The sequence below is a fragment of the Podarcis gaigeae genome (assembly GCF_964106915.1).
Source record: "Podarcis gaigeae genome assembly, chromosome: 13".
Classification (NCBI taxonomy): domain Eukaryota; kingdom Metazoa; phylum Chordata; class Lepidosauria; order Squamata; family Lacertidae; genus Podarcis; species Podarcis gaigeae.
In genome coordinates, this window is record NC_139689.1 from 6489743 (window position 1) to 6511776 (window position 22034).

The 22034-nt window shown below is 49.7% G+C and overlaps 2 protein-coding genes across 11 annotated transcripts; both read right to left on the minus strand.

Moving 5' to 3' along the window:
- Window positions 1–1624: 1624 nt before the first annotated feature.
- On the minus strand, window positions 1625–3778 carry FITM1 (fat storage inducing transmembrane protein 1). Its single transcript, XM_083707118.1, has 2 exons — window positions 3435–3778; window positions 1625–2343 (listed from the first exon to the last, which is right to left on the minus strand). Exons 1-2 carry the CDS (start codon window positions 3647–3649, stop codon window positions 1725–1727), a joined length of 834 nt encoding a protein of 277 aa, XP_083563244.1. The 5' UTR covers window positions 3650–3778; the 3' UTR covers window positions 1625–1724.
- Window positions 3779–3968: 190 nt separating this feature from the next.
- On the minus strand, window positions 3969–21280 carry DCAF11 (DDB1 and CUL4 associated factor 11). 10 transcript variants are annotated; one of them, XM_083706787.1, is made up of 15 exons: window positions 21026–21280; window positions 19834–20067; window positions 17639–17766; window positions 17390–17511; window positions 17151–17215; window positions 16956–17056; window positions 15145–15291; window positions 14978–15032; window positions 14828–14896; window positions 13674–13731; window positions 11549–11734; window positions 10286–10439; window positions 10027–10179; window positions 7906–8012; window positions 3969–5593 (listed from the first exon to the last, which is right to left on the minus strand). In XM_083706787.1, exons 2-15 carry the CDS (start codon window positions 19980–19982, stop codon window positions 5477–5479), a joined length of 1611 nt encoding a protein of 536 aa, XP_083562913.1. In that variant the 5' UTR covers window positions 19983–20067; window positions 21026–21280; the 3' UTR covers window positions 3969–5476. The 10 variants fall into 10 exon arrangements, with proteins under 10 accessions (XP_083562913.1, XP_083562920.1, XP_083562915.1 ...); XM_083706794.1 differs by having other exon boundaries at window positions 19857–20067; window positions 20923–21270; XM_083706789.1 differs by having other exon boundaries at window positions 20923–21270.
- Between the last annotated feature and the right edge of the window lie 754 nt (window positions 21281–22034).

The window sequence follows — 22034 nt, forward strand, 5'->3', positions numbered from 1 at the left end:
ATCTGGCCCTTTGGCACAGCCCGATCCGACCACTAGCCCACACTCAAAATGAGAGGTTGTGGAGTGCGTTTGTCCCGCCTCTATGAAGTTTAGGGGGGTTTTCTGCACCCCCATGGTCCTCACAATCACCATCTGACAGGGAGTATAATTCCTGACCTGAGATAATCCAACCGGCCAAGGAAGGAAAAACAAATCAGCCATTTAAAAAATAGAATTATTATTATTATTATTTTGGTCATGGTATGGGACTTGTCTTTCCCCCTCTACTTGTGAATGAGCATCAGCTGCCTTAAAATTGCCACACTAGGACCTTCCACTTTTGGCCAGTCTTTTTTCCCTGGCCGGAGAGAGAGAAGGCTTGATTTATGATAAACAACACAGCTGTCTTGAACCAGCAGGGACTGTGCTTTTGGGGCTGGTTGTGGAACATCAGCCACCAACATTAAAACAATGTATATCGCGGGCTGTTTTTTTTTATAAAAAAAAATTTAAAGCTCAATTATGCTAACACTGAACAACATCCTGGTACACAGAGTTCCACAGGCTGTGTGTGCATTGTGTGAAATTGGTACAACTTAGCCAAGTCAGCTTTTAAGACACATCTACATGCAGACTCTTAGCAGGTTGACGTGGTTTTCCGAGCGCATCGCTCTGGGTCTGGCATTTCCACCATTTATTAAAATGGTGAAAGTCTGGCTCACTGGGAAGCAAATGGAACTCTGTACATGCTCAGAAACTACTCGAGCATACACACTGTGCAGTGGAAACACTGGAAATGGAGGGCTGACAGGGATCTAGTCCTCAGTGAGGTGGTAGAAGAGCATAGAATTAGGAACTCCTATTAAAGACACATGCTCACGCGCACAAAATATATACCTGAGCCTAGATTTTCTCCTCACACACCAGTTTCCTTTCCTGCCCTGCACTATATTTAAAACAAATCTAAACAAACATGTAGCATACAAGAAGAGAAAATCTATTTTAGATGTAAGAGGGGGGGTACTATTTAAAGCTGGGATAGGTCAGCAGAACATGAGACTCCTACATCTCAGGGCTGTGGGTTCGAGTCCCTAGAAATACTGCGTTGGACTAGATGACCCTGGGGTCCCATCTGATTCTATGACACTTTTAAACACTCAAATCATGGGAAGTTGTACAATTTGGGTCTGCCACCTGCACGCGGTATTAAGTCTTGAAACAAGCACCCGCTACATTGGTAGTCTAGGGACGTGGGTGGCGCTTGGGTTAAACCACGGAACCTAGGACTTGCTGATCAGAAGGTTGGTGGTTCGAATCCCCATGACTGGGTGAGCTCCCGTTGCTCAGTCCCAGCTCCTGCCCACCTAGCAGTTCGAAAGAACGTCAAAGTGCAAGTAGATTAATACCTTCCCGCTCTGGTGGGAAGGTAAACGGCGTTTCCATGCGCTGCTCTGGTTCGCCAGAAGCGGCTTAGTCATGCTGGCCACATGACCCGGAAGCTGTACGCCGGCTCCCTCGGCCAATAAAGCGAGATGAGCGCCGCAACCCCAGAGTCAGTCACGACTGGACCTAATGGTCAGGGGTCCCTTTACATTTGTAGTCTGAATTTCAAGCCCCCCCAAAAAACCACACACAGGACAACGAATAGAGAACAGAGTAGGCCTCATCTTTATTTGTCTCTAGGGGGAAGAAGAAACCCCTTGGTTGTTCTCCTTTGCCTTCTGGGGTGGGCGAGTGGGGAGCCCTCAGTTCCGTTTCTTGCCCTCCCCGGGCGTTCCCTTGAGAAAGAGGCCCGTTCCCGGCCGGCCTGGAGACCAGCGCCACCGGTACCAGCCGCGGTAGGTGAGGAACCAGCAGAGAGTGGCGATGGCGGCGCCCACCACCTTGTGGCTGTAGTCATAGAGGTAGACCACGGTGCAGGCCAGGAGGAAGTTCCACAGGGCGAGGAGGAAGACGTTGAGGAGGAAGATGAGGCGCAGGGGGACGCCGGCCGGGTGGCCCTGGGCCAGGTAGCGGCGGAAGACGGAGGTCTCCTCCACCATGAGGAGGCAACAGAAGGTCAGCAGGAAAGTGTGGCCCGAGACGTCGTAGCCGTGCCACGTGTGGCCCTCGTGCAAACACGTCCACTTGTCCGGGAGGTTGTTCACTAGGATGCCCTCGGGCACGGGGTCAAAACAGTAGCCGGTGAGGTTTTCGATGAGAAGGAAGGTCTCTGTGGCCCCCAGCCAGAGCCCGGCCCCCACGCCCAGGCGGCTGAGGTGCCTCAAGGTGAGCAGAACCCGGTGGGTCGCCAGGTAAACCACCGAAAGGATGAAGCCGCCCAGGAAAATGCATGTCCAGCCCCAGGCCGACCGGACAAACTTTCTGCAAGGGAAGAAGAACGGAGGAAAGTTAGAAGGGTGGGGCTGGATTTGGCCCAAATTGGGGAGAGCAGAGGAGCAGAAGGTGAAGCACCTCAGAGAGCGGAACCCCAAGCCGCGAGCCATGGAGGAAGGCAGGAGAATTGGCCCCCTCAAAATGGGGCCGCCAAGCAAACAGATGGGCAAGACCCCAAATACATCACATATCCTGCGTACAAAGCATAACCCGCCTGGGGAAAAGTGAACGGGGGGAGGGGGGGATACAGAATATTTTTCCAATACGTGACCACAGGGGAGAAAGGTTAACATGAACTTGGATGGGGAAATGCCATTTCCCAGTACAGAGGAATGGCAAAGGGAACTAACAGAGGTAAAGCTAATAATAGATAGTAACAATTTTGGATTCCCTCTTGGGCTTCTCGTGGGATGAAGAAATGGAGGGCACTGTGACATTTTGTCCAAAAAGAAATTTGGCTTTGCAGAAAGCAGAGAAGATGGAGACTGAATGTCTTAAATAATCATTTTCTAATGACGGAAAATCAGAAGTTTTCCCCCTTTCTATTTAATGTTTCTCTCTCTGTTCTTTTTCTGCCTCCTTTTCTTGTTCCCTTTCTCTCTATCCTCTCGTCTTTTTTATTCTATCTGTTCCAGATAATAGTATTGTGAAAACTTGAACAAAAATCATTAAAAATGAATAGTGGAATATGAATCTTTTTAGAGATGTCTGGGACCTGCCAGCCATTCTGATATACCGTGACGCATTTGACCCCCAACTGACAGTTGCGGAAACTTTGCTACGCTGAGCTCCGAACGCACAACTGGTTTTTCAACCGGTGCTCAAAAGCACTGGGGATAATAGCGCCCGGTGTGATAGTATTCTGCCCTTGGGAAGAGATTCTCCGCAACTCAAGTCAACGGTTGCATTTGGCAGTCAGAGATCGGATGGCATCACTTGACCCCAGGATATTCGGTGTGGATGAACCAGGGATTTATCGCTGCTATACAAAGCCTTGTTTTCTGCCAAGCTGGTCTCCTGCCCGCCTTCCCCATGCATGCAACCACAAACATGTTTTAAGAGACCCCGCGATCACTCACATGTTGAAGAAGTTATGGTGGTTGGCAAAGATGGCTCGGGGGTTCACGTAGAACTGCAGCAACGGCCCAAAAATGACCACGGCTGCCAACCAGAGGTGGTAAGCTCGCCGGAGACAGGGCACCCCCAGCAGCCACGCATACTGGTTGCTCCAGAAACACACCAGGCCACGGCAAAGGGCTTGGGCCAGCTTCTTGGCCCCTGATCCCTCTGCCATCCCCCCCACCTGCACAGCCAGAGATGCCAGAGGAGTCCCGTCCCTCCTCGGCTTTGGGACGACCCGAGGTGGGTGGGTGGGGGTGGGAAGAGACAAAACTCTTGCGGAGAGAAACGTCGTCCAGAGCTGATCCTTGACGACAGGTGTGGGGATCAACTCCAAGTTTGGCGTGAGCAGCTGACTGGGAGTAGGAGGGGAGAGCAAAGCAGACTGGAAAAATTGGGGTGGGGAGAGGGGGGGTGTCACTGCGCCAATGCATATTGAAGAAAAAACAAAGACCCAACCTCCCCCTCTTTTTAAAAACCGAAACAAAGAGAAAGAAAATTTCAACAGCTTTTATTGACGGCAATTGCAGTTTGCACAGACACCCGTGTTGGATGGAAGTGTGCAGACATCTTAGGAAAGAGATTCTTCCCCCCACCCCCCGACCCCGTGACGTACAAGCCTCCCCCTTCTATGCTGGGGGAGTGTGTTTCCGGAAAAAACAGATTCTCTCTTTAACCAGAGAGAGAGATTGAATCAGGGTTAAATCGACTTAAAACAAAAAACCTCCAAATATTTTATTGTTTCAAAACAAAACAAACCTTACCAACACCACTCTAGCATCAGAGGCGCAGCTGATGGGATACCCCCCCCCCCAAATGGGAGAAGAGCAGGGAAGTATCCCAGAGGGGGAGCCAATGGGCAGAAAGGGAGCCTTCTGGTACACCCAGCTCCCCACGGCAAACAAGGAAATACAGTTTGAGGAAGGGACGTAGAAGAGGATTTCCGCCCGCCCCCCTTTTCAAGCCACCTGCCGCTTGAGGAGACTAAAAGAAAGGCCAGGTGGGGGACTGTGGGGGGTGAGTAGAGGCAATGGGGAAGGAAGATGTGGGAGGCAGGGGCCAGGCTGACCACACAGCATCTTCCGGGGAAAAGACCCCGTCCCGCAAAATATCAAGCCCTGCTATGACCCCTACACTGTCATTTCTCACTCAGACAAATGGGGAAGGGTCTCCAGAAGCAGCGTCCCAGGAAGGAATGTGCCCTGTGCGTTCTAGTCTCCAAATAAAGGGAAGGGGGAGCCTTCATTATCTGCTGCTGGGTAAGAGACGGAGGGCACGTCCCCTCGCACTTTGCCAACAGCCGCCGTGCAGAGGAAAAAAAGGGGGACCTTGCTATATCCCTCACCCCTAGAAGGAGGGAGTAAGGGCCTCACATCCCATTCTCTGATACATCTCAGCTCTCAACATGGCACCTGGAAAGGAATTCAAGAATGCAAAGCCCTCTTTTCTAATCTCTGTGGAAGGCTGATCAGTCAATCACACAATCACACACACACACTGGGGGGTGGCATGGGGGGCAGGGAGGGAGGAAGGGAGGGAGGAAGGAAGGGGTCCACAAGCTGTTGTTCCCCAGAGCCAACAAAATCCCAGAGTTGTTAGGATGATCCATGATTATGCCTTCCAATAATTCAAATTAAAAATCACAGACCGGGAAGAGGGTGGGACTGTAAATTTCAATCCCACGGAACCCTAAAGCGACGCTATAAACTAAACTAGCCTGTTGTTCAGATTAACAATTCCTTACCTAAATTTCCCCCCTTTGCAGCCGGTCATCCGATTCTGGCTCTTCCCAAGAGCCGTGTTCGAGACGCTGCCCATTTCCCCGAGCCCTGGTTTACATTTCACTTAGCAGACTGCCCGCAACAAAGTTTGCCCTCCCTCCCACTCAAATGTCCCAAGGCCACAGGCAGCGCGAGGTCTGGTTTGCTCCCCCCGCCCCCACTCCCTCGACCGTGTGGCGAGTCCAAAACTGGAGAATGGTGGCGAGCAGAGATAGAAAAGGCTACTGATCAGAAGCTCCTGAGGGTCTGGGGCGCAGCTCTCGGGCGGTAGGGGGCCTCCGAGGATCTTCGTCGTATTCCGTCTGGTGGTACTCCCAAAGCCGGATGTTCCCGTCCCACTGCCGATCAAAGAGAAAGACGGTTATTATAGTCATCGCTTCTAAAGCATCCTTGAATGTACCATATGCTGTGGAATTCACTAGGCATGTATGCATGCATGCATAAACAAACAAACAAACAAACAAAGGAACTTGCTAAGCAAGTCCCACGTATCCTGACAGAAAGCTGAAAGCCATTGACAGGTGTACAGTGGTACCTCAGGTTAAGTACTTAATTCGTTCCGGAGATCCGTTCTTAACCTGAAGCACCACTTTAGCTAATGGGGCCTCCTGCTGCTGCCGCGCCGCCGGATAACAATTTCTGTTCTCATCCTAAAGCAAAGTTCTTAACCTGAAGCACTATTTCTGGGTTAGCGGAGTCTGTAACCTGAAGCGTATGTAACCTGAGGTACCACTGTATATGCTTTTGGAAACTGTTATCTTTGACACCACTTCCTTTTTAATTCCAGCTTGGTTGATCTGGAATACCTACTTGCTGTTCTGCTTATCCATTGGGTTTCGACAATCAACATTTATTAATTAAAAAAAGAGGGGTTTTTTCTGATAAGACAAACCCAAACTAACCTAGGCTACAGCCTATAGAATTGCCTGATCCTGAAACCCAAATACAGTGGTACCTCGGATTAAGTACTTAATTCGTTCCAGAGGTCAGTTCTTAACCTGAAACTGTTCTTAACCTGAAGCACCACTTTAGCTAATGGGACCTCCTGCTGCCGCCACGCCGTCAGAGCACAATTTCTGTTCTCATCCTGAAGCAAAGTTCTTAACCCGAGGTACTATTTCTGGGTAAGTGGAGTCTGTAACCTGAAGCGTATGTAACCCGAGGTACCACTGTACAACCAACCAGTTCCTCTCCTGAACATCTTTCTCCCAGCCCAAATTGAGGGGCTGAATTTCATCTGCAAAACTCTCAGTCTTGCAGCCCAGATACGTCACAAGAGCTCTTGCCCCCAAACAGGAACCCACCTTGCAATCCAAGTTCAGCTGAACAGACCCTGCTTTAAGTGTTCTCTTATCTCGCTATATTTGCACTAGATCGCTGTGCCAATGCAGGGCAGCTGCCCTGCCAACATAAAATACACCTGGGCAATCTCCGCAGAGGTTGCTGCTTATTCCCCAATTGAGATTACGGCGGCATGGGCTGGCAGGTACGGAAACGGCGTAAGAGAGGCCTTCCCCTTCTGGTACCTTCCAGATGTTTGGGGTTACAGCTCTCCCCATCCCAAATGTCTTGCTGGCTGGCTGGCGCTGATAGGAGTTGAAGTCCAAAACATTTGGAAGGCACAAGTTGGGAAAGGCTGGTTGACATTCTGCTCTGGCTATTGGCTTTTGTTTGGTTTCCTGGGTTTAGTTACTTATTTATTTTTCAAAGGGAATGCTGTTATTTTGGGTCCCAAACCAGTTTCAGAAACAATGGGCAGCAAACACATTTTGCACCATGTCATTAAATGCTGGGTGAGGGCGGGGAGGGCAGGGAAGATGGCAGCTCCTCCCACATGTGAACGCCAACTGGTTTGCCTACGACCCAGCAGACTGTAAATGCTACACTTTGCCATTACTGTGGTACCTCTGGTTATGTACTTAATTCGTTCCAGAGGTCCGTTTCTTAACCTGAAACTGTTCTTAACCTGAAGCACCACTTTAGCTAATGGGGCCTCCCGCTGCCGCCACGTCGCCGGAACACGATTTCTTTTCTCATCCTGAAGCAAAGTTCTTAACCCGAGGTACTATTTCTGGGTTAGCGGAGTCTGTAACCTGAAGCGTATGTAACCCGAAGCGTATGTAACCAGAGGTACCACTGTACTTATTTCAACATTTCTCTTCTAAGGGTTCTCAAGGCGACTCACAACTACAATTCATAAAATGCAAAATCATAAATATAACCCAATAGCAGGATGGGAAAAAGCCACGGTTAACACACCAGAGGCTGATTAAAGCTTGCTAGAATAAAGTGAGTCTTCGCCAGCCACTGAAATTGATCAAGCGCACTTTCTGGGTGTGCCATTCTTCAGTCTGGGCACCCCAGTCTGAAGACCCCCTTCTCCTTTGGGTTCACCCACCACGCCTCAAACTGCAAGGAGGGGGCCCCTCTGTAGTCAAGTGGCACTGCCAGATGGGTTTGTTGAGAAGGAAAAGACAAGCAGCAACAACCACAGAAAAGGGCAGATAAGGAGAAGAATTTCATCCTTGCCATCACAACCTTATTGGCAGGGAAGACACACAAGTTCCTGGGCGAGAGGAAAGAGGCGCCAGCAATTCATCTTAACCACACAAGCACCCCACCCCACCACTCCCTCGCTCCCAGTACTTGCCGAGCTGCTGACGATCTTCTCCTCGTAGGGGTGCCAGCAGACATCACGGACACAAGCCTTGTGATTGGTCAGTTTTGTCACAATCAGGCCGCTCAGGAGGTCGTATACTGGAGGAAGGGAAAGGAGCACAGGGTTGCACAGAGAAGCATTGGCAACACACCGGCCCCACGACACTCACTCCTCCCATGGCAGTGGGCTATCTATCCTCTCTTGCAGCCAGAATTGATGCTCCAGATACCACTATTTATCCCTTAAAGGACCCCTGACCATTAGGTCCAGTCGTGACCGACTCTGAGGTGGCGCTCATCTCGCTTTATTGGCCGAGGGAGCCAGTGTACAGCTTCCGGGTCATGTGGCCAGCATGACTAAGCCGCTTCTGGCGAACCAGAGCAGCGCACGCAAACGCCATTTACCTTCCCGCCAGAGCAGTACCTATTTATCTACTTGCACTTTGATGTGCTTTCGAACTGCTAGGTGGGCAGGAGCAGGGACTGAGCAATGGGAGCTCACCCTGTCGTGGGGATTCGAACCACCGACCTTCTGATTGGCAAGTCCTAGGCTCTGTGGTTTAACCCACAGCGCCACCTGCGTCCCATTTATCCCTTAGATGTCAGCATTGGACCTGCCCACACTTTGTATTATTGATTATTTTTATACAGTAGTGCCATTTAGGTCCTTGCCCCAAGGAGCTTGCAAGTCTTCAAGTTCACACACGGGGGTGTGATTGAGTGAAAATTTAAGGGGCACAGCATATAGTCGGAAGAATGGGAGGCTCCCAAGATCCTTCTAGGAAACAGGTAGTGGGGAACTAGACATCTCCATGAGAACAAGTGAAGAGTTTCCCTTTGCAGACCAGACTGACGATGGTCTGCAAAGGAATTTCGTTCCCCTCTGCACAGATCAGATTGAAATCTCCGTCAAGTCTGCCAACCGTTCCTTTGCATTTGCAGTTTTACCTGCCCCACACCTGGCACTGTATGAAGCCACGGGTGGATTGGGTGGTCATGGCTGGGGGGAAATGGTCTCACAGGTCAAATTAACCCTAGCCAGGGCAAATTTGGCTCATGGACCAAAGGCTGCTGCAGCAGCAGATTCTTAACAACAACAACAATTTATTTATTTATACCCTGCCCATCCGACTGGGTTGCCCCAGCCACTCTGGGCAGCTTCCTCATGTGCCAACCATTTAGTTCTGCCGTGTTTTCCTTCCCCTTGGGTTTATTATCCAACTCACCGTCCAGGCATATTGACACAGCCTGACCTCTCTTTGCTTTCATTCTCCCCCTTGAGTCCTCCATACCAAAAGGGAAGGGACTTTCAAACAACATTCACGTGTGTGCGGACGTGCATCTTAAGAGATTTCTTCCCCACCCACCAGCAAGAGATCGAATCCTGCACCCAAGCAAAACGCTGCAAAAAATCTCCCGCTTTGACTACTGCAATGCGCTCTATGTGGGGCTACCTTTGAAGGTGATCCAGAAACTGCAATTAATCCAGAATGCGGCAGCTAGACTGGTGACTGGGAGCGGCCGCCGAGACCATATTACACTGGTCCAGAAAGACCTACATTGGCTCCCAGTACGTTTCCAAGCACAATTCAAAGTGTTGTTGCTGACCTTTAAAGCCCTAAACGGCCTCGGTCCTGTATATCTGAAGGAGCGTCTCCATCCCCATCGTTCAGCCTGGACACTGAGATCCAGCTCCAAGGGCCTTCTGGAGGTTCCCTCATTGCGAGGGAAGTGAGGCTACAGGGAACCAGACAGAGGGCCTTCTCGGTAGTGGCGCCCGCCCTGTGGAACGCCCTCCCATCTGATGTCAAAGAGATAAACAACTACCTGACATTCAGAAGACATCTGAAGGCAGCCCTGTTCAGGGAAGTTTTTAAGATTTAATGCTGTACTGTTTTTAACACTTGATTGGGAGCCGCCCAGAGTGGCTGGGGAAACTCAGCCAGATGGGTGGGGTATAAATTATAAATTATTATTATTATTATTATTATTAATCAAAAAGGCAAAGCTTAACCCCTCTGACTGCTGGCCAGCATGGCACTGCCCTTCCAGTTCCAGGCGGCATGGCACTGCCCTGGCCGATCCCTACCACCTGCACCCTGAGTGCACTCACCCACCACCTTCCCCGTGGAGCAGCCACTGTAGATGTACTGTTGTCCGGTGCTATGAAGTGGCGAGAAACGGCAGCGGATCAGCGTGTGGAGCACCCCATGGCCACGATACGTCATGAGGGAGGTGTCACCTGGAAGCTTTGACTTCCGCCGCGCTGGCAGAGGGAGGAAGGAGAGGCGAGAGGAAGGGTTAGAGGAGAGTTAAGACCTGCCTCCCCAATGCTTTAGGTCCCCCCTCCTTCCCCCTCCTCTAAGACTCACCTTTTTTGGGCACCTGCTGCCAGCGATAATCCCAGTTCTGCTGAGTGACGGCTTGGCGGGAGGCTTCCAGTCCTTCGCGGCCTGAGAACTTCCGCATGTCCCAGAGCTTTATCGTCTGGTCCTTGGAGTTTGAGATGAGGTATCGGGCATCCCCCTAGGAGGAGTGGGGAACAATGGTTTAAAGGAATATTTCACACTCTATAGTCCCCAAGGACATTTCCCATCCGTAGTACAGACGTCCCACAGCAGAAGACTCACTCTCTAAAGGAAACTTAATTTAGCTCTCTCAGCCTCTCCCCAACATGGGAATCCTGTATAAATGACATTAAAGGAATGCATGGCCAAATATATAGGAGCTCATCAGCTACTGTGTTTTCACTTGGACTGCTGTGGGCTTAGGTGGAGGTGAACCAGGCAGATCTTTCTTTTAGACAGTATCAACACCAATTAGCTTCTGGGTCCAATTCAAAGTGCTGGTTTTGACCTATAAAGCCTTAAACGGCTCAGGATCACAATACCTCAAGGACTGCCTCTTTCCATATGAACCTACCCAGACCCTGAGATCAACTTCAGAGGCCCTCTTTCGTGTGCCTCCTCGAGAGGTTTGGAGGGTGGCAACATGAGAACGGGGCCCTATCTGCAGTGGCTCCCCATCTGTGGAATGCTCTCCCCAGGGAAGTTCGCCTGGCGCCTTTATTATGCACCTTTAGGCGCCAGGCAAAAACGTTCCTTTTTGACCAGGCCTTTGGATGATCCGATTTATATCCTATGCCCTTTTAAAATGTTTTTTTTTGGGGGGGAGGGCTATTGGGTTGTTGTTTTTATTTTTATTATGCATTTTGTGGTTTTATATCTTGACTTTATTCTGTGAACCACCCTGAGACCTCCAGGTATAGGGAGGTAAATAAATTCTAATAACAACAACCACTACCACCACCACCAGGCCTTGGGCTGATTAATATTCTACAGCCTTTTAAATGAGTTTGTGGGAGTAGGGGCTATTTTCTTGTTATTTTTGTTTTAACTATTTTTGTTTTTATCTTGTATTTTTATCTTGATGAAGGGTGGTAAATAAATCTAATAAATAGAATTAATAAAAAAAAAGCAGACCATGCAGAACATGTTGCGAATGAGATCCCGAAGAATTTTTTTTTGGGGGGGAGGGGGGAAGTTTCAAGGTTGTTTGCCTAATTAAGCTTTCCAATCGCATCAGACTCCACCTCCTGCCCTTGGCGATGATAGAGAGAGAAAGGGATGCCTTACTTTGCTGTCGATGAAGGTGATGCCATCTTGATGGCCAGCCAGGATGCCCACAGGCCGGGGGTCATCCTCTCTCATGGTGCGCCGGTCCCACACTTTGCAGATGGCATCGTCCCCCCCGGAGAACAAGATGTGGGAACTGGTGTCGGCAAAGGCCACGGCATTCACGTCGTCTTCGTGGGACTCGATCTGGAGGAAGGCAGAGGACTCAGCACAAGAGGGAGGAGCAGGATTTTCCACGGGAGAGCTAGGAGTCGGACGCGGGTGGCGCCCTGGGTTAAACCACAGAGCCTAGGACTTGCCGATCAGAAGGTTGGCGGTTCAAATCCCCCCAACAGGGTGAGCTCCTGTTGCTCAGTCCCTGCTCCTGCCCACCTAGCAGTTCAAAAGCACGTAAAAGTGCAAGTAGATAAATAGGTACCACTCCGGTGGGAAGGTAAACAGCATTTCCATGCCCTGCTCTGGTTTGCCAGAAGCGGCTTTGTCATGCTGGCCACATGACCTGGAAGCTGTACACCAGCTCCCTTGGCCAATAAAGCAAGATGAGCGTCGCAACCCCAGAGTCAGCCACGATTGGACCTAATGGTCAGGGGTCCCTTTACCTTTACCTAGGCTGGCTGCAGCATGCCAGGCCCCAGTGTGCACTGGGATGCAGTGGGGGCACCGAAATGGTATTTTAATGTACTGCGAGAGACAAGAGCTGGAGAGCCACAAGGGATCGAAAGCTCCTGGGCTCAAGGGGAGCTCAGTGCCTGGGCACCTGCTTCCCAAATTTAAACCCTGGCATCTCTGGTTTGAACAAGGAGCAGTTGATGGGGCGACAGGAAAGAGCCTCTTTCTGCCAGCCCAAGTGGGGAACGCTGACCTAGATGGACAACCAGTCTGGCCTGGTAAATGGCAACTTGCCCAAAGAACCAAGCCCCTTTGTTAGGGGGCTGGCTGGCTGTCGCCAGGCTCAGCTGAAGCCAAGTCATTTAGTGCAGGCACGTTCAACAGGTAGAAGATCTACCAGGAGATCACAGGATGCCTGTGGTAGATCACTGGCTCCCCCCAAAGAAGCTCAACAACTTTGAACCCCTAAAAAACGGGCCTTCCTCCTTCCTAAAAAACACTCAACAACTTTGACCTGAGCTCCACAAAAGGGGGTAGATCACTGCTAGTCTTGTGAGTAGATTGCAGTCTCTTGGGAGTCGGTCACCCCTGATTTAGTGCATTTCTGCATCCACGGAATGTGATTGACCATTCTCAATGGCGATGCAGCAGAATCGCACACTGACACACACATGCACAGCCCACCTTGGAGAAGCACAGCACGCTACAGAGAAATGGGGAAGGGGATGAGGCAGAATGGGCAGTGGGACGCTCAAGGAAAGACATCTAGAACAGTCCTCCCCAAGCTAGGGTCCGCCAGATATTTCAAACTACAACTCCGCTGCTGGGGGAGGGGACTGGTGGAAGTTGTAGTCCAGAACATCTGGAGAGTCCCAGCTTGGAAGGGCTGATCTACAACATCCCAGGGCTCCCCGCCCTATAGCTTTCGGGCAGAAAAAATCCAGACAGCTGGACTGATGCTTTGCTTTACTGCTCCCCTCAATCTTTTATCCGCGTCGGGATACTGTGGAAGGAACCAGCACTGTCCCATGTGCTACAAAACGGCCCGGAACCTTCCAACAGTAGCTAAATGACTATTGCTAGCAACGAAAGGAGCTGCAATGAATCAGTGGCTGAAACGTTAGGCTAAGGACTAGAGTGGCAATGCAAAGGGACAACACATACTCACAGAGAGGAGATATTGTTAGGTTTGCTCAAGGATAAATATAGACTTGATATTCATCCTTATCATTTAAGTTCATTCAAGTCACTGGGCAATTATTGCTATGATTACGACTATGAAGTTCTTTCTAATTTCACCGTCTTTGGTTTTTCTTCCATTTGCAGAGAGAAATCTTGAAAGGGCCAGAAGGGAAACAAGGCTGTGTGTGTGTGTGTGTGTGTGTACGCACAGACACACACAAATATAACAGCCACACTTTCTAAGACCCAGGGAGAGAGGAACAGGAAGTGGGTGAGGCCAGAGGCATGGCAGAGAGGCCCAGCAGAGGAGTGGCAGGGTCCAAAACATAAGTACCTTGAGCGTCCGCTTATTCTGCTCCATGTCGTACACGTAGACACAGCCATAGTTGGCCCTAGGTTTAAAACCAAAACTGAGTGGGTGGAAGAACAGACATAAACACAAGGAAGGAGGGGTGGGAAGAGACACTGAAGCCACACTGGTCAATGGACCCTAAGGCAGCACCTTTGACAGGAAAAAGGCATGTCTCTGAAGCATTTCCAACACTTCACCCTTGAATTGGAGTATTTCTACCCTGACTTTCACCTTATAAAAAGCCCCCAAGGCAGCTTACAAAATGAAACATTGCACAACTTGGGTCCGTGTTGCTTCCTTTGGACACCAACAGGGAAGGGTGGGGGCAGCTGGCCCCAGCCAGGCTGATGGGAGGGGCTTCACCGCCTTGCCTTTCGCTCCACAGGGGCCACATGGAATGAGAGCCACATGGCACAGACGCCCAGAATCCTCTGGGCTAAAAAGACCAGTATCAGACAGCCCTCTCCGCCCTGCTAAGCTTCAGGCAAAAGACAGAGATGTTTCTATTCCTGGAGGAATTTTCAAGAAGTTTCCTCAGTTTTTTTTTTTTTTTACAATTACTTTTAATTGATTTTACCCACTATATGCTTTTTAATATATTTTTTCTGTACACCGCTTAGAAACCCTGCCAATTAAATGGTACGTAAATAGCAGAAATAAATAAATAAGGGATGGGAGAGAGGGCAGAAGATCTGCGTTTTAGAAGAACCCAAATCTTGTCTGCCTAGGCAAAGTCCAGGTGTTGCTTTAGACAATGTCACAGGGAGGGAACTTTAGGCACAACGGCCAAATGTGGCCCCTGGACTCTCTATCTGGCCCTCAGAAAGCCACCCCTCATGGCCCTGATTCCCCACCACCACCACCAAAGTGCTTTGCTCCTGACTGGAATGTCTTCTTGAATGTGGGACGTTGGAGTTTAAGTAGCCTGCTGTACAAAGGTAACAGTTGCCGCTTCGTTGCTGTTTGCCTCTAGCCCCATCTGCAGAGGGCAAGTGGCCCTTGGAAGGTTGTCCAGAAATGAATGCGGCCCCCTGCAGGTTTTTTTTTTTTTTAAAGAAAGGTTCCACACCCCTGGATAAAATGTTAAACAGTGCTATGAATTGTGGGTAAAGGGACTGGGCAAAAGGTAAACATACCCGCCAAGCACCTCCCTTCCATCAGAGGAGACTGCGAGGGAAAAGACGGCAAAGCGACGCTCGTCAGGCCTGTGGAGAGGAAGAGAGAGTTAGAAACCACTCCAGGAGTCTGTTTAGTCAAATAGGGTGGCTGCTAGGTGCCCTTCTTACCTCAGATCCAGTGCTGTGTGGGTATCACACTCGCCATAGATGTTGCAGATGTGAACTGTAAGGAGAGGGGGAGGGAAGGCCAAGGGCATCAGAGTTAACACTTCCTGCAGGGTCAAGGACTGTCATGTGACACCCCCCCACCCTTCCCAGAAGCCAACCCCACTCACTGTAATCTGACCAGCTGGAGTAGAGGAAATGGGCCCCGTCAGGAGTGAAGGCAACATCCAGGACACTCCAGCCTACGTCCCGGGCTTTGATGCTCCGGAACTTCCGGAAGCCTCCGTAAGTGCAGTCATATAAGCGGATTGTCTGATCTGAAGTTTGGGGGGGGGGTGGAAACGTGGGAAAAGGAACAGAGAAAGAGGCAAGTGTGCTAATTGTAAAGGTAAAGGTAAAGGTACCCTGCCCGTACGGGCCAGTCTTGACAGACTCTGGGGTTGTGCGCCCATCTCACTCAAGAGGCCAGGGGCCAGCGCTGTCCGGAGACACTTCCGGGTCACGTGGCCAGCGTGACATCGCTGCTCTGGCGAGCCAGAGCCGCACACGGAAACGCCGTTTACCTTCCCGCTGGTAAGCGGTCCCTATTTATCTACTTGCACCCGGGGGTGCTTTCGAACTGCTAGGTTGGCAGGCGCTGGGACCGAGCAGCGGGAGCGCACCCCGCCGCAGGGATTCGAACCGCCGACCTTTCGATCGGCAAGTCCTAGGTGCTGAGGCTTTAACCCACAGCGCCACCTGCGTCCCTTGTGCTAATTGTACCATGTGTCAATGTGTCCTCATCTACTAGGACCTTTAACACAGAGGCAAAAACACCAAGGTGTTAAGCTTGCATCAGGGATGGGAAACCTATGCACTCCGCCTCCCCCCCTTCAAGACTTCAACTCCCAGCAGCAGCCAGCATGGTGTCTGGTCAGGGATGATGGGAGTTTAGTCCAACCCAAAGTGGTGGAAGGGACACACTTTCCCCATTCGTGCCTTGCAAGACTTTCTTTGTTGAGCTACAGCTGCTGTTGGGAAACAGAATGCAGCCTTTTAATCCTTTGATCTTGGCAACAGGAATCTGGGATTAGTAAGAGATGGGAGGGCGCCCCTGTAAAAAATGCAAATCATCCAGATGAACCCATATGAAGGGACCCAACTTTGAGGACATTCAACACTGTCCTTTCCAATCGGATAAGAGGATTTTTTTTCTTCTTCCTTAGAACAGCAATACCAACTAAGCAGCAATGGTGTTTTTGCATGAATAAATAAATCACGCTACACTTGGGTATCTGGGGATTAGAAGCTCCACAGGATCTTACAGAGGACTAAGAGGTTTTGCAGCAAGGCCCACCCACAATGCAATGTTTCCCAAACAGCATTTTAGGACACTTGGTACCCAAAACGCCACAAAAACTTGTGCCACAGGAAATTTCAAGACAAGAGAATTCTAGGATGCCCTCAGTGCCAAGGACGGAAGCTGATCTGATGCAGGGATTGTTTAAAAACCAACTGCTACACTAATAATAATTTACATATGTCTTACATTTTTGTTATTTTTCCTTCTTATTATCCTGTATATGACTATACAGTGGTGCCTCGCAAGACGAAATTAATCCGTTCCGTGAGGCTCTTTGTATAGCGGTTTTTGCATCTTGCGAAGCAAGCCCATTGACAGCTTAGCGGATTAGCGCTATTAGCGGTTTAGCGGCTTTTAGTGATCAGCTGTTAAGCGGCTTATCAGCGGATCAGCTGATAAGCGGCTTAGCGGCTTAGTAAAAGGGGGGGAAAGGGGGGAAAACCCGCAGGAACTCGCAAGAGCCCATAGGGAAATTCATTTTGCGAAGCGCCTCCAAAACGGAAAACCCTTTTGTCTAGCGGGTTTTCCGTCTTGCGAGGCACCACTGTAATACAGTATGCGTTGATACAACAAAACAGAAAAGCAAAACAAAAAAGCCAAAAATTAAAAAGCCAAATACTATGATGTACTACGAAGTACCTTGACAAGCAGACATAAAAAGCTTTCCATCACGGGAATAAATCCCACAGAATGCCTTCTGGGAGTAGGAATCGGTGAAGGACAAGTGGTTGGGGAGAAAGCTGGAAGAAGATCAAAGTCTGAGTTATTAAAGGGTTCTTCCCCTAAAATCATTATCTCACCCACCGCACCAGGCCTTCTCTTCCAAATACTCACTGTGACGCCACTCGGGAGCACTCCCCACGAGAGAAGCTGCTGTTATGGCAGAGGCCGCGCTCCCTCTGTGGTGGCAGGGAAAGAAAGAAAGGAGTAAGTAATTCAACAAGGCTCTGCCTGCAGTTTTCATACACTGAAAGATCTGCTCTCCAGACAGCCCCAACCTCTACGTCTTTAAGCTATGAGAACCACTTGTTTTCCTAGCCTAATATTGGCATCCCCAAGAAGCGAACAGGCACCTTGCAAAGCAGTCGAGGGATGCTATGCTCAGTCTGTCCCGAGCCCAGCCTGCCTGTTGCCACCTGGATATGTGTTTTGATCTCGTTGCACTCCAGGTCGTGAGTGTCTGGCGTCAAATCCACTGCAAGTAAAAGAAAGAGAGGAAGATCGGACAGGTTGAGAACGAGACCCCCAATTGCCCTGTTGCCCGATATACTCAGATGGCACCCTCAGACTCTCTTACATTAAAACAAGTTACTGGCCAGTACCTGGAGGTTTGTAGTGATTTCCAAGTCGCCCTTCCCAGGCACTGTCATTGTCGTCGTCCGAGTCCGAGAGCGTCTGGACCAGACGGACACTGGCTGCTCCCCCGCCCTGCATCAAGTGAAATTGTCCTCTGGAGAGAAAAATGGAAAGTATTAGGAATTACAAATCCGTTTTGCCCCTCCCCACATCACAACTCACAGAGAGGGAGTGGAGAGAGGCAGCCCCCAAATTTATTTGTTTCCTGTTCTCTGAAGGTGCCCACTAAGCAGCTTTTGAAGTTTTAATACAGCAGCCAAGGAATGATTTCAACTGACGCCTACCCAGCTCAGGATCAGCTTAGGGGTGCACCAACTAGGAGAGATGGGAACAGAGATGCAAATTTTTAACATAAACTATGGAGAGAATATCCTGCTGTCTAAGGCTCCTACATCACTGTCCAACGACAGGGTCAATCTTGAGTAGAGTGATAGGATCCAAAAACAATCCAAAGGCTGAAAAGTTCAGGAAACAAGGGTGGCATGAGAACGTAAGAAGTGCCCTGTTGGATCACACCAAAGGCCCATCTAGTCCAGCATCCTGTGGCCAACCAGATGCCCCAATGGGAAACCCACAAGCAGAACTTGAGCCCAACAGCATCCTCACCTCCTGCGGCTTCCAGCAACTGGTATTCAGAGGCACAAAGCCTCCCAAAGTAGTACTACAACACAGGCTTCAGGCTAGTGGCCATTAACAGCCTCGAATTCATTTAAAGCCACACAAATTGGTGACCAGCACTGCCTCTTGTGGGACAGAATTACATAATCATGAAGAAGTTGTCTGCCCTGAATCTTCTGACATTCAGTTCACTGGATGCCTCCGGATTGTAGTATTATTCGTCACACCATACATAATTGTATTGCTTGCTTGCTTTTCTTCCTTCTAGACTAAAAAAACCCAAGTGTTGCAAGTTTTCCTCATAGGTGAATTGCTCCAACTCCAGAATCATTTTACTTGCCCCTTTCTGAAGCTTTTCCAGCTCTACAGTATCCTTTCTGAGGTGAGGGAACTGTACACAGAATTCTAAGAGTGGTCATTACAGATATTGGCAGCCTTATTTTCAATTCCTTTCCAAACAATCCCTAACATGCAATCGCCTTTTTCATAGCAGTCGCACTCTGGGCCAACGTTTTCACCAAACTATCCACTACGACCCGCTGTCTCCTGGATAGTCACCGGAAGCTCAAATCTCCTTACTGTATATGTGAAGATACGATTTTTTTGCCCCAATGTGCATCACTTGTGTGCATTGAATTGCACTTGCCATTTTACTGCCCATTCATTCACCTATTTTAGAGGGGTACTTTTGGAGCACTTCACAATCTCTTTTTGTCTTAGCCACCCAAAAAACTTGCTATCAAAACGGTATCAGGAATCTCTTTTGTGTATGCATAGCTGGCCAAAGCCAACCAGAATATTTGGTGCAGAGTTGGCTATAAATATTTTTAAAGTATTCCAAAGTGTCTTGCGGCCTACCTAAGGTGACATCAGAAACAGGGATAAAGAAGCCACAGAAGCTTTTCTTGAATAAATTTCTAAAACTATGATGTTATGCGTCAAAACTTTGGATCATCTCATCCTGCGCAATAGGTGGACAACTGAGAATTTTAACGTCATGAGCATACGAAGAAGTATGGCCCTGAACAACTGCTGCACAAGAAAATACAAAAACCCCTCTACTCTTAGAAAAACATGATGAGATCCAGCAATACACAGTTAAATTCTGGTACGACCACCTTACAACTAAGACTGCATCCCAGCTGATTTGTAAAACATAAACCTGGACTGTGACCCTTATTTCCACACTTCCAAACTATTTTGTTTCTGTGATTTTTAACAAGGCGTCAAGTCCCATCTCCTTGAATCCATGTATGAATTCATTCCCAGACACACATATCTTCAAAATCCTAGCTCTGTGAGAAATCAGCTGAGAATGGATTTTCCAGTAGGGTCTCATGAGTCTCCACGCCAGCAGATTCCACTTACTGAGAGGACTGAGTTCTCTTTGTCCAGATTAATGGAGCAGACAGAAAAGGCATAACAAATTCCCTTCCTCGTCTTGCCTTGAGATTCTGCACAAGTCTGAAACACCATCCGCTGCCAGAAAGGCATCCCTCATATCCCTAATTTGACTAAAAAGTGGGGCGGGGGTGTGAGTTACCTGCGCAGTAGATATGCCAATACCTGGGCCAGATCCACATCCTCGTCGTCCTCTTCCTCACTGCGCAGTATCCCAGAGTCCCTTCGAGACCAGCTCCCCTGGTTATCCCGGCCCCCCGAGCCAGCGTTGCTACTACTGCGGGAGCCCATGTCTTAAGGCATTCTTCACGGTTTGTGTCTGGTGTGTTCTTCACTTCCTGGAGCTCAGGAACCAAACGGAGGGGGCAAGTCCTTCCTGAAAAGGAAAATCCTGAGCCACTAATTGCAGAACTTTGTACGCAGTACAGGGGGAGGCGAGGAGGGAGAGAGAACAGCGTTTGTTCTTCTTCGCATGAAGGATTCCCTGCCTCTTACCAATCAAATCTATCCTCACTCAGAAGTAATAATAATAATAATAAGTAATAAGTAATAATAATAAGTAGTAAGTAGTAAGTAGTAAGTAGTAAGTAATAATAATAATAACAATAATAACAATAATAAATTATCTATACCCCGCCCATCTGGCTGAGTTTCCCCAGCCCCTCTGGGCGGCTCTCAATCAAATGTTAAAAACAGTACAGCATTAAATATTTAAAAAGTATTGCTCTTTAAAAAATTAAAATTGTATCACAGCTTCTCACTATAGCAGACTTTAACCCCACATCCAGAAGCCAAACATTCCCCTCATTTGTTTCCATGGGGCGCCCACTAGCCATACGCCCCCCACCCCAAATTCACCCCCTTTTCATCTTCACCAATCACAGCCTCCAATACTGAAAGGGCTCCTCGGCTCCCATATCGAAGTGCCCTTATCTGGACGTCAGCCAGCCACCCACCCCGTCCTCTACGTGACTATACCACAGCCCCAGGCAACCAATCAAGGGCTCGCAGACCTGCCGAACCCATTAAAGTACTTTTTTCAGACACCTGAGCCCTCTCCGCCAATGGGCACGGCCGTTGCTCACGGCTCCTCCAATCAACAGACGCCATAGAGCAGGGACACTCTTGCTCAGTTGCCGCCGCCGCCGCCACCCCCCCGCGACGTTCTGTCCCAACTGCCCTCTCGTCCCAACCAATCAGGACGCCTTTCGCATTTAACCTTGCCTCTTACCGAACTGCTCCCCTCTGCTCTCCCCCCCTCCCCGCGCGCCCACCTTGTCCAATCAAAAGCCTGCCCCCCACCTCCTTTTCCGGGAGCGCGAGACCCTTCTCACCCTCTAACGGCCGCTGCGCGAGGCCTTGTTTACATCTTAAGGCGACAGCCGCCTCTAACCGGAGTGGAGAAGTGAGATAGGGCGGGCCGCGCCGGCTGAGAATTGATTGGCCACCGTTCACCACCCCACGTGGGTTAGAGTGCGGGGCTTTAAAAAGACTTGCTCTTCCTTGATTGGCTGCTGAGGCTCCTTCCTCGCTTAAGACGAGGGGCAGGGAAAGAACCGTTAAGCGATAAACTAGGCGATAAGGTGAATGAGCCGCCGATTGGACAGAGCAAGCGGATGACTCGCAAGAAAGGCGGGCAGCTGGCCGAAGGAGCGCCCTCGGATTGGTTCCCGGTAGCTTGATCGATTGCTCGGGCTAGTTGCGTAACCTCCGCCATTATCGTCAGGGCAGGATGATTGACGTCTCGGGTTAGAGGCGGGCTCCTGGGGGGGCGGGGCAGTGGCGTACTCTCTGATTGGACAGTGGTGAAATGATTGACGTTGCTAAGACAGGTTACGAGTTCTATAGTGTAAACACAGGCGTTTCAAAACCAAATAGCTTCGGTTTGTAGACCGGCTACCCCACGTCTTTAATCCGAGCCTTTTGTCGCCCATCATACGCAGCCCTGCCCCCATGCAAAATGTGCTGCTTTTCTTGTGCGCCTCAAGTATCTCTTGACCCACAAAACGTATTCACACGTTACCTGCACGTGTGAATGCTCTAACTCCTTTGGAATCCTGCCAAACTCTCTGCGCACAAGCCTAGTGATGCTTTCAGCTAAAAACCCTACCACTCCGTGCCCCAGCCACTGGCTACTTCCTCCCCTGTTCCCTTCATATGTTGGCCCCCTATCTCAACTTTTAAATTGTAAGCTCTTCAGGGCAGGGACCTTGCCCTCTTGTGCTCCTTAAAGCACCACACATACTGATGGTGCTGGATTCAAAGGGGTCCCTCCAGACTACGGCTGTGCACATGACAGCAGCTTAAAACACAGGAAGGTTGAATCTCATTTGTACACTGCCT

Excerpts from the sequence above, each read along its gene's own strand:
- FITM1 (XM_083707118.1), bottom strand. The coding sequence starts at position 3,649 with ATGGCAGAGGGATCAGGGGCCAAGAAGCTGGCCCAAGCCCTTTGCCGT. Across the intron at positions 2,344-3,434 it reads CACCATAACTTCTTCAACAT|AAAGTTTGTCCGGTCGGCCT; the intron begins GTGAGTGATCGC and ends CTTCCCTTGCAG.
- DCAF11 (XM_083706785.1), bottom strand. The coding sequence starts at position 20,801 with ATGGCGTCTGTTGATTGGAGGAGCCGTGAGCAACGGCCGTGCCCATTG. Across the intron at positions 17,216-17,389 it reads TCCCTCGACTGCTTTGCAAG|AGGGAGCGCGGCCTCTGCCA; the intron begins GTGCCTGTTCGC and ends CTGCCACCACAG. Across the intron at positions 10,180-10,285 it reads GCAGCAGGTGCCCAAAAAAG|CGCGGCGGAAGTCAAAGCTT; the intron begins GTGAGTCTTAGA and ends TCCCTCTGCCAG.